At 34.4% G+C, this 12,714-nt stretch overlaps 1 protein-coding gene across 1 annotated transcript; it reads right to left on the minus strand.

Annotated features, from left to right (window-relative positions):
* Positions 1-71: 71 nt before the first annotated feature.
* Positions 72-1,754, minus strand: W97_07717 (uncharacterized protein; the record flags this gene model as incomplete). The annotated part of the gene is made up of 1 exon (XM_007785520.1): positions 72-1,754. One exon carries the CDS (start codon positions 1,752-1,754, stop codon positions 72-74), a length of 1,683 nt encoding a protein of 560 aa, XP_007783710.1.
* Between the last annotated feature and the right edge of the window lie 10,960 nt (positions 1,755-12,714).

The following is a 12,714-nucleotide window of genomic DNA, read 5'->3' on the forward strand; positions in this document are numbered from 1 at the left end:
GCAATCTTCACAAACACATCTCAACAGAGCCTAGAACACTACGCATTCAGGACTACGAAGGCATTATCGTCTTAACTGTTAGTAGCGCTGTCCGAGCTAAAGGCCGCCTCAAGCTCGTTCCGAACTGTCTCCAGCTGCGCTTTTCGGGAGGCTAGCACGACTGAGCCTTCGGCTATCTTCTGAGAAGCCTTGAGAACTTCAGCAAAGAGTTTCTCGGATTCGACCAGGCGACGTTGAAAGAAAAGCACTGCGGCCAGATCATTTTTGGCATTCAGAGTTGGCGACGCATTGGGCGGCAGGCACCGTTCGCCAATCGTAATCACTCGGCGCAAAAGCTGCTCTGCTTCATCAGACTTATCAGAGGCGTTGAGAGTGCTTGCAAGATTGCACATGGAGACGAGGACGACGCGATCTTCTTCGGGCAGTAACGTCTGACGGATGGCTAAAGCTTGCCTTTCGAGCGCTGCGGCCTTGTCTAGATCTCCGCTGTGGAAGAGAACATCCGCACGTTTTGCGAGGTAAATGGCGTAATGTAATGAATTCTGTATTGAGACGCCCGCGTTCACACTCTCCATTTGTTGGAATAGCTTCTCCGCATCCTCCTGCCGTCCATTTTCTGCGTATGCGGTTGCCAGATCCGTCATGGTTTTGACAGTGGTTGGATGGGAGATCCCGAAAGCATTGATCTTCATGCTGATGTTATCAAGCGTTTCGTTCTCCGTAACGTCGTCGAGCCTCGTGTCCAGCCTACAGCGCAGTATATTTCCCCTTGCCATAAGGGTTTCAGGGTGATTCGGCCCCTTTTGTGCCAGTTGTGCTTGATACACTTCCTCGAAAAGCTTCTCCGAAGTTTCCATGTCACCCTGCGCCCTTCTAGCCTCGGCTAACTTACTTAGTACGTAAGGTTCTAGACTTGTATTTTTCGCAGAATCCTTCAGTGTCGTGTACAGCGCCTCGGCTTTGTCGAGGCTTCCCATCTGAAAGTAGGTTGCGGCCATGGCATTGTTGATCGCTAGGGTGTCGATATGATCCTTTCCGAGAGTTTCGGAGCACCACTTGAGAGCTTCATCACAAAGCTTGATGCTTTCGTCAAATCTGTTCTGCTCACGGTAGGTTATGGCAAGTTCTCGAGCAAGTTTTACCGCAGCCTTGTTGATTTGTTGGCTATTCCTGTGTATGTCCAGAACGTTCGCTTGAATCTGCTCGGCTTTATCGTACCAGCCCTGGTCGACGTAAAAGCTAGCTAGTGAAGTAGCCGCAAGCATGGTGAATGGATGGGTGTCGCCTAATTCTGCCTGAAACTTGCGGTGTAGATGCTGACGCTCTTCGCCGGCTTGCTCGCGCCTACCTGAAAGTTGCAGGCAGGAAGCTATAACATCCGTGCTTGTAAGAAAGTTCTCAGGATCCAATTTCATCTGCTGCTTCAATGCTTCGAGTACCTGTTTCGCTTCGAAAGTAGCTTCCTGCAACCGGCCTTGCTTAATCAAATTGTACGCCAAGCGAAGTCTTGTGCTTGAGACCGAAGGATTTGTCTTGTCGAGCGCTGATTTGCCATACAGTATCTGGCGCAGGAGTTGCTCTTGCTCGTTGAGATTTCCTTGATCTTCGGAGATTGTCGCGAGAACCTCCAAAGAGCTCAGCCGCATTGGATCATTCCGGTCCAGGGTGCTCCCAAGTCGATTGACAGCCTGCTCTGCTGCCTTCTCAGCCTTCGCTAACCGGCCAGCTTCCCAGTAGAACTGCGCCAGATTCATCTCAACGTGGGCTTCTATTATAGGATCGCCAGAACGACTGGCTTTTTCTGCAGTGGAATGCAAGAGTTCATTGGATTCCTTGAGCCGACCCTGACTGTGCAAAGCTGAAGCCAGACAAATCTCAGCTCGGATCGTGAGAGGGTGTCCCGACGTTAGGCTTTTCGTTCTTCTCTCGCAGACCTCGCGTAAGAGATCAGCTGCTTCTTCATAACGGCTCTGGCTGTGAAGTGTGATAGCTAAATTCTGTAGTGCTATCACAGTTTCGGGATGGTCTGCGCCCAGTACTTCCTTGAAAATCGGCTGCAGTTTGCGTTGGGTTTCTTCCGCTTGCAGAAGTAAACCTTGGTCGGCAAGGAGAGATGCCTGAGTAGCCTGTGCGCACAGCTTTGAAGGATGACGGTCGCCAAATCGACTAGCGTAGATACCAATTGTGTTCTGTTGAATTGACTCGGCCTCAGCGAGGCGGCCTCGGATCCTCAGGATCTGCACCAGGTCCGACTTCAATCTAGCCGTGCAGATATGCGATTGTCCGTACTCTTCCTCCCGCGCACCAACCTCTAACCGAAGCGATACTTCAGCGGCCTCAAGGCGACCTTGCAACTGGTATTGCTGTATACGGTCAGCCGTTACGATTACGCCGATCGCGATGGCTTGTCGGACTTGTTCGGGGAGACGTCCAGTGGCTTGGTACTTAATGCCTAAGCGTTCGATAGCTTTCTTCATTTCGGCATCAGACAAGGCAGCTTTACTCTGCCAAGATTGTGAGAGCGACATGTCTCTGGAACTACCAAATCCAATCCGAAAACAGAGAGCAAGCTGAGCCGCGTACAAATTGAAGCAGCCTGCGCACTTGCTCGACTTGGCCTTTGACTCGAATTCTTGCATTACATTCAAACGCAATATGTAATCTGCATCATCAAGCATGCCCACTGATGCAGCGACCTATATCGATGACGTCAGCATGGGGTTCTTCCTGCTTAACACGCGCAACGTACATCGAAGACTTGATGTATACAAGGCGTCGACGTGGTGGACGAGTAAGCCATTGGTGGCGGCACGACTCGAGGTAGGGTGGATTCCCTAAAATCTTTTAGTGAGACAGCTAAAAAAAGGCTTGTCAAGATAATCATACATAGGGGACGAGTTATCGTCAATGAGGTGGGAAATCTGCTCCAGAGGAAGCGCTCGATCTGAAGGGTTCTTGAGTAAAGTCGAGTCAAGAATTTTCTGGAGTAGAATCTGATTGCGTTCCGGAATTCCACTTGCTTCAGCGATATCAATCAAGGTCTTTGTTAGCCGTTCCTGCTTCCTGAATTCCTTCAGCACCTGGCTGGTGCGCTGCGTCGGTTCTATCAGGAAAACTTCGGCGCGGGCAAGGTCATCGTTTGGAATCAAGATATGTGCGGCAAGGAGACCCAATGAGTAGAGATCTGCTGCCATAATATCTTCAGCCAATACGTGATTCAGCTTCCCTACACGAAGCTCCGGGGCGTTCCAGAGTTTAGTACCAAGCGGCTGGCGCTCTTGTCCCGAGATTACTGCGGCCCCGAAATCGGTGAGCCGAGAGTGCATATTACCGTCTGCATCTTCTTCTATCAGGACGTTGTCGGGCTTAATATCGCCGTGACCAATGCCTGAAGAGTTAGCACAGCACATCCGCAAAAGCTGAAGTATTTATCCTACCGCATTGACGGAGCGTATGCAAGGCCCCTACGATTTCAACACATATCTGGAAACTCTGCTGTCCTTCGATGCTACCTTGTAGAAGGAAGCTCCTTAGAGACCCTCGATTCGCCTTAGCAGTGATCGTGTACGGCCATGCTACTTTATCGGTTGGATTCACATCCCAACTAATGCCTACCAGCTCGATGATATGCGGATTATCTCGAACCGGCGTATGCTGAAGGATTGTAATCTCCGTCACAAGAGAGTACCAGTCTTGAGAGGAGCTTGTGTCGTGCCGTAGCTCTGAAGGTATACCCCTCTTGAAGGTTAACGTGGTAGCCACATCTGCCGTAGCCTGGTTAACATCGCCGGAGAAACCTCTGCCTGCAATTCCGAGGGCACTATGGGATGCGATTGGAAGGAAGTAGACACTGCTCTGCTGCACCGCGTTAAGAAGATCCAGGAGGCTGGCAGAATCGGTAGCGGAGCTAGCATGTTGTACTCCCTTGCTTTTGCCTAGTTGAAGGCCCCTGAAGAAGCGAATTGTGCCCGGCATTAGAATTATAGATACTTGCTCAGCTACAGCGGTATTAAATGAGTTTAGGTAAGTAGTAGAGAAGAGCCTAGAGTTCAGCCTAATGTGAGGAATATATATACCTAGCTAAGGCTACAGAAGTTACAGATGGCGTCCGTTTAGTAGGTAGTACTATAGGCTTATTCCTTCAGCTAATAGTGACACCTTAGTATGCAAACTATATCTCTTAGCTTAGTAGAGTGATTAGTGTGGTCTATATATATAATAGTCTTAGCACCTCCTCTACCTAACTTTAATAGACTTACAATATAGTAGATACTCTAAATATTCTTATTTCTTAACACTATAAGTAGAATATACACTAGTAATAACACAAATATTTGATAATTATCTTAGTAGTATAAGAAGCCTAGAAGAGTATCTCCGAAGTTATAGTAACTATCTTAGTATAAACTAATATATACTTATCTAGAGTAATTAGTAGATTAACTAGCTATTATAGTTTAAACTTAATATTTCTTAGTATTTAAATCTTCTATTATTCCAAGGTTATATATGTCACAATACAGGAAGGCTTAATACTAGAACTTGATTTATTAGAGTAATATATAAGATATTACATAAGATTAGAAGGTGTAGAAAGGAAAATAGAAAGAAAGCTCTATAAGTAGATTACATAACTAAGTTATATAACTCTAGAATAATTAAAGATCCGAATACTAAGGAATACTAAGTCTAAACTATAATAGTAGCTTCTCTCTAAGGACTAAGTTCCTATAAGGCGTCTAAGTTAGAGTTATATTTAGATACTATATTAGAATCCTTTTTAGACTCTACTAATAATATAGAGCGGCTATAGGCCTTAAGCTCCAACTAGTAGATATAGTCTAGCTTATAAGAGTAGCGTGTAAAGAAACAATTAACTTCTATATAAGTAGTTAGTATATAGTATAAGGGATTCTAGAAGTCTTTATCTAAGCTAATCTAATCTATAAGCACCTTAGAGCGCCTATAGTAGTTCTATAAGTTAAGAACCTAGCTTACACCCTATATATCTTCTATAGAGGTACCTAAATAGAGAAAGAGAGATAGTAGAGCTTATTCTAGTAAAAGGTTGTCAGCGGAGGGCCGAATTAGTAAGGTATAGAATACTAGATAGTAGTGCTAGGATTAGGGAATTTCTAGGTAATAGCTATATACACTAATAACTTTAGTAATATAAAAGGAACTATAGTACTTATTTAAGAGCTTCTAGAGTAGGCGACTAGACTATAGGTTATATATATCTAGATATACTCTATTACTAACTTAGTACTTTAGTGTAGAGGCCTACTAGCGGTTAATAGTATCCTTATATATAGCTTATACTAGATATATCTACTCCTTTAACTTCTAAGTAATAACGGTTATTTTATTATAGAACTAAGCTGCTTCTTCTTAGTCTAGCTTAGTAGGTAGATCTACTTTAGAAATGCAAGGCTCTAATCTAAGAAGAAGGTATTAACTATAATTAGCTAGAAATAGAGAGACTTAGGTAGTTTCTAATATATAGTTATTATATGTAAACTCCGCATAGAGTAGCTAATCCACCTAGTTATTCTATAGAAATACTATGTACGCTTATAGGTACTATTCTAGAACTATATTAGTATCCTCTATTTAGCTATTAGTCTTAGAGTGGTAGGCTATAAGGAGATTATACTAGATACCTAGCTAGAATTATAGTTCCTTCTAGAACTATCTAATAAATTAGCTTTCTTAGTTAAAGACAATTAATCTAGGAATACTATAGTACTTCTAAATATACTAAAAGAAGAGTATTACGGTAGTTAGCGCGTCTATCTTACTATAAGAAATAAAGTGCCGTATCTTAGAAAGGCGGTATATAATTATAAGAATATTTTTATATAGATTCTCTTAGCGATTCTTACTCTTAAGGAGTTTAATAATAAAGTTAAGTAAGATATTAGACTAGCGCTATTCTAGTATAGATAGGGGCTTTAGTAGGCTATAGTAGCGGTCTTAAGAGATCTTTATATAGATATAAGTAGGGTAGTTATAAATAAACTAGCGGACGTCTTATATTATATCTAGCTACTAGTAGGAGTGTACTAGAATATTGAATATCTTTACTCTTCTAGAATATCTAATAGCTAGAAGTAAGTAGGCTTCGTGTAAGGCGCATACTCTAATCTAGTAAGAGTCTAGTAGGAATTAATAGTCCTAGTAGATAATTTAGTTATTCTTTTTATAGATTTTAGATAGTAGAAAGCCCTTTAGCGTATAGATACCTTATTATAGGTAGGTTAGAATCTCTTAGGCTTATTTATCTAATATATAGATAGAGTTGATATTCTAGTCTAGTATAGTTTTAGAGATTTTGTCTAGTATTTTAATTATATTAGGCTAGATTACTAGTAGCTTCTCTTTATTCTTAGTATTAGGTAGAAGCTTAAAGGGAGTAGTATAGACTCTAGTAGAAGCTAAATAAATCTTAGTAGTAGCTAGAAGGGTGCGTTTTAGTTAAGAGTTAAGATTATATTACTTTAATACTATTTAAAACTAGGTTTTTTAAGGATTACCCCCCTTTTTAGTAGAGAGGTCTCTAGACTAATAAGTTAAAGCGTCCGCTATTATATTTAGACTACTCTTTTAGTAGGTAATCTTAGAGTTAAAATAGAATAGAAACTCACTTTAGTAGACCTAGTAGTAGTTAAGAGACTTCGTAAATATAAAGTATTTAAAATTCTTATAGTCTATAATAATATTAACCGGTTCTTCTATTTCTTCTAGTTCTAGGCGCTATACTTTAAAGGTCTTAATAATAGCTAGTAGTTCTTTATTATAAATCTTATAGTTATACTTAGTAATAAATATCTTAGTTAAGAGGTAAGTTATAGGCTAGAGTTAGCCTTCTAAGTCTAGCTAGTAGAGTATACTAGCTATAAGATAGTCTAAAGCATCTATCTCTACTATTACTAGCTTAGTCTAGTTAAAGTGCTAAAGAATTAGTGTAGTAATAAAGATATACTTTAATTCCTAGAAGGTAAACTTATAATCTAGAAACTATAGAAAAGCCTAGCCCTTATAAGTAAGGCTAGTAAGAGGGGCAATAATCTTAGAGAAATTATAAATAAAATAATAGTAAATATTTATAAAGCTAAGAGAGTCTTAAATATTCTTTAGGTTCTTTAACTAGATCTAGTCTTATATAGTAAAGACTTTTACTAGATTTATCTTAATACCTTCTATTAAGATAATTAACTCTAAGTACTTAACTTTCTAGATATAGAATTTGCACTTCTTAATATTAACTTATAGGCCTACCTCTTATAGATAGATAAGCATCTTATAGATATACTTCTAGTATTTACTTAAAGTATCGCTATAGATTAGAATTTTATTAATATAGTTAGTATACAACTAGTCTAAGTATTTCTAAACAATGTAACTAATATAGTACTAGAAGAATAATGGTGTATTAGATAAGCTAAAGGGTATTACTAGGTATTTATAGAGGCTGTAGCGGGTACGGAATACTATAAGCTATTTATTACCCTTTATAATATAGAGCTTATTATATACTACGATAATTTTAAGCTTAGTAAAGTACTTAGCTAATAAGAAGTAAGTAAGAGTCTCTTAAATAAGTAGAATAGAGTACTTATTCTTAACTATAATTACATTAAGGCCCTAGTAGTCTATATAGAAATAGAGGCTCCCTCTAGGCTTTTAAATAAAGAGAATAGAAGAGGCTATAGGGCTACTACTAAAGCGAATAAAGCTCTTTATAAGATAGTCTTCTAGATACTTTTTTAGAACAAGTAGCTTCTTTTAGAATATTCTATATAGGGGGCTAGTAGGCGGTTCCGTCCCTAGCTATAGCCGGATATAGTAGTTATAGGTGTAGTATAGAGGTAGCTAGTCTAAGAGGTATTTTAAGAAGATATCTAGGAATTTATAGTACTTAGGAGGCAAAATACTAGTAGAGTCTACGACTTTTTTAGAAGTAAGAGCCTTTTTAATATCTGTTATTATAATTATAAAGAGCTAGTAGCTAGTTTTCTTAGTATTTACTAGGTAGGCGAAGGATACTATACTAATCGCGTAGATATTAAGAGTCTTTTATAGTAGTAAATTGAGATTAAGTAGCTTTTTAGCTCTCTTCTAAGGAATAATAATAGAGTCTAGATAGATATAGGAGATAGTATTCCTACTAGAAAGTACTAATAATTAGTAGTTAGTATTAAGTGTAGCACAGTAAGCTAATAGCTAGGGGTAGCTAAGAATAACAGGGAAGTGACTAAAGTAAGTAATAAAGAGAGTAAGAATCTATTCGAATAACTCTACTAGAAACTTGACTTAGATAGAATAGATAATATCGCTAGTAGTAGTAGGGCGCCTATTAATAACTTTAAGGCTAATAGGGGAGCTAAGAGGAATAAAATAAAGGCTAAGGTTTTATATATAGAATTAGTTAATAAAAGTAGTACTAAAAGCTCTAGTGTTAATAAGAGCGGTAGACTTATATTTATATAAACTAGTAACTAAGATATAGTTAATTATAAGTTATTTATCTTTATTAAAGTCTTACTAAGGTGACTAGGAGATTATAGAAAAGGAAGTCTTAACTATCTTAAGTAGAGGTCCCTATAAGCAACTTCTAGTAGAAACTACTTATTTTCTAAATAAGTTAAGTCTCTAGATAGTGTAGTAGAGTCTAGTATATTAGAAGCGGAACTAAAATTAATCGCGTATATAGTAGTATAAGGCTTCTTTAGGTAATTATATACTATATAGTTACTACTATAGTATAGACACTTACTATTATTAAAGTGCTACTACTTTATTTCTAGCGTAATTAGGCTATATTAAATGCGTCTAACTATAAGGTCTATAGGGTTACTATAGCTATAGAATATAGGTATAGACTATAGTATAGTAAGTCTAGAATAGAAGGCAGGCAAGGAAGTAGTTATAGTAGTTATTATATAGAAAGTACTAGTAGCTAGAAGTAGAGCTAGAAAGAAATATTTCTAGAAAAATAACATGCTAGTCGTCTTACTAGTAGTAATGTATAGACGCCTATTAATATACTAGTAGAGGCGGAAGTATTTAAAGTAGCTTATTTCCTTAGTATTCTAGCTTATAAGAGTACTTCGAATGTTGTTTAATAAGCTTATAAAGAGCGTGGACTTCTTTCTATTATTATTATACCTAGTATCGTGGATATAGCATTAGAAATTAGTAGTAAAGATAATAAAGTTATAATTCTTTTAATAGATCTTAGTAATCTTAGCTTAGGCGGTTACTTTAGGGTTTAGGTTACTAAAGAATAGTTTAAGGTACTTAATTATTTCCTTAACTAACCTAAATTTAAGTGTACTATTTATATAAATATATAAAAGAAAGAGCGCCTAAGTAGTACTCTTAAGATAACTATATAAGTATAAGGTTTAGGCGGCTTTAGTAGAGTATTATTTAGTATTAATATAGAGCTTTATGCGAATATTTATAATAAAGAAATAGAGGGTAGTATAGTCAGAACTAGAGAATAGTTCTAAGTTAGAAAGTTCTTCTAACTTCTTAGTTAAATTAGTATTTAGTTAGATAGCTTAAGCTATAAGTTAAGCGATACGTTTAGTTACTTTAGTATATAAAATAACTATAGTATCGCGCTATCGTATAAGATTCTTAAGTTACTCTTTAAAGGTGCTACTATAGGTAAGTATCTTATTAAACTAGTTTAAAAGGTTAGTAAAGAACTAGTACTAGGTATTAGGGCTCTTTAGAACTTCTACGGCAAGTACTATAGGTGAGTTAACAGCTATAGGAGCTTATAGCATATAAGAGGTATTACTTATAGATATAGGCGCTTTAGTGGAGGTAGAAGGATATATAATAGGCTATAGCTAGGCTATAATAAAAGATAATTAGTAGGTGTAGTCTAAACCGTAATAATACACTCTATATAAAGAATTTTCTTTCTATTAAGCTTATTATATTTTTTAAACCACGTGTAATATCTTATATATTAATTTAATTAATTAAGTTTCTATACTAAACCTTTTTTATTAGAATATTATATTATATCTACTAATTATCTCTTATTATAGCTTCTACTATAGTTTACTATAGTTCTCTCTACTTCGACTAATATATCTACCTCTATAGATAATGTTCCTAACTCTCTATAATCTTTTTTAAATATCCAGATATCTACTACATTTACTCTAATAGTTTTAAAGTATCTTAATCTCTAGTAAAACTTTATTACTAATTTATTAAACTAGTTAAATAATATATATATATATAGTAGCACGTTTATTGAATAACTTAAAGAGTTTATATAATAGCACGATACTATAACTATTATATACTCTACAGCAACTTAGTATAATATCTAACCTACTACTTAAGCTACTTAACTAAATACTATTATAACTAAGAAGTTAGAGAAGTTTTCTAATCTAGACTCTAACTTTAGGTTTTAGATTATATAAACTATAGAGTTTTAGTAAGTATAAACTATAATATAGTATCTTATAGACTATTTTACTTTATATTCTAAGCTAGATATTAAATATATACTATAGTTATTTTATTAATTATTATTGAAGTTAAGAAAATATTAAGTTTCTAGTACATTATGTTTAGACTTAGTAAAAAAGCTTAGACTAAGTTTGTCTCTATAACAATTAAAGATTAAGTATATTATAGCGTAATATTTAGTATAATATATAAATTATTGTCTAGTTTTAAACTAGAATATATAAAAGCTATACTCTAATAGAACTATTAGAATAGTATAAAAATAGTATAAGAGTATAATCTAAGTTACTTTATTATATATAAAGACTCTATACTATAAGTGCTATAAAGTATTAACTATTATTCTTATAGATTACTAATTTAATTAGTTTCTTATAATCTATCTTTGAAGTCTTTATATTTTAAATAGTATAAAGTAATTACTACTATATTTTATAGAATACTCTTCTAGATAGATCTTTAATATCTAGTAGTTAAGTTTCTATTTATATAAATATTATATAGTAGTATACTAATATTCAAAACTTGCTATCTATATATAGAAATCTTATAGAGGAAATAATATTATATTTACTATGAAGTTTTTGTCTCTATATCTATATAGTAGTATTGTTAAAATATTTAGTCTAATATATTATAAATACTAGGCTATAAAGATAGATACTAAGATTAGTCACATCTATATTACCTTTCTAGCCTAATTATCTAGCTTATTATATAAGGTAATAGAACGCTCTATCTTTCTTATAAACTTCTAAAATCTAGATAAAGACTATTTATATAAGATTATAGCTTTAGCTATTATAGTATAACTAAAGTAAATTCTATAACTTATACTTATCTTTCTACTTTTCTTAAGCGAAATCTAAAACTCTCTCACTTAATATAGACTTTATGACTTACTAATTTAAATTACTATATCTTTTAATCTACTAGTTAGCTACTATAAAGAATTAAAGATATATAGCTACTATTATTAGCTTCCAAGTAAAGAAATAGGCAAAGAAATTAATATTCTATTTTTGTCGTACAGTAAAAGATATATGTAGCTCTTACTAAGCCTATAAGCCTATGTACTAGAATTTACCTAAAAAAATAGAAATTCGATATTCCAAGCCTAAATTCCAAGATTTCAATCTCTTAAAAGAAAGAAACTACGTTGGAGAATAGCTTATTCTAGTGGAAAATAGCTCATTTAAGGGGTATTTTAAGTGGGTTACTAATATTAGATAGTAACTAGACTATATTAGTGAGTATAATAAAAGAAGTCCTATCTTTAGGGAGTATTTTAACTAGAAAAAAGCCCTTTTAATCTTTAAAACTACTAAAATACTAACTCTTAATCTAAAAACCTATATCTAGGTATATTAGTAGGCTTCTCTGTTACTAATAACTATTAATAGAATACTCTATAGCTATACTATATATATCCAAACAATATATGCATTTGACTAAATATATTAAGAGAAAATGATAAAAAATATACATTTAAAAAAGTATTAAAAGCTACTAATAGAATGCTCTAGAACTATAATAGATTTAAAAATCTATATAAAGTGAATAGATTACTAACCGTGTTAAGAGAAAATAAAAAAACCTAAATCTTAGAAAAATAGTACTAAGAGATATTAAAGTAATAAATATTCTACTAACTGTATTAAGAGAAGATAATAAGAAATCTTTATCTAAGAATAGTATTAGAAGATGCTAATAGAATAGTCTAGAACTATAATATTTACAAAATATACATTCTACTAACTATATTAAGAGAGAACAATAATCATTATATATCTAAGAATAGTACTAGAAAGTATTAATTAATACTAGTATCTATTATTAGTACTAAGGAATATATAATATATACTTAACTGACTATACTAGGAGATTAGAATAAGTATTATTTATCTAAGAATAGTACTAAGAGATATTAATATAATACTAGTAGTAGATAGTACTAGCTTTACACTTAATTAGAACTAGTTAATAGATAGGGTTAATTTATATTCGATTAAGACTTATAGGTTCAATGTAATTAGTAGCATTCGATCTAGAAGAAATAGAGTATTAATTAGTATTAATTTAAAGATAGAAAAGCTAATTAATAATCTATTAGTCAAATAATAGTAATAATATTATATCTAGATCTCTAGAGTCTAAGATCAGCTAAGTACGCTATTTACTATCTATATAAGACCCTCTCTTCACTCT

Source organism: Coniosporium apollinis (genome assembly GCF_000281105.1).
Source record: "Coniosporium apollinis CBS 100218 chromosome Unknown supercont1.43, whole genome shotgun sequence".
In the NCBI taxonomy this organism is placed as follows: Eukaryota; Fungi; Ascomycota; class Dothideomycetes; genus Coniosporium; species Coniosporium apollinis.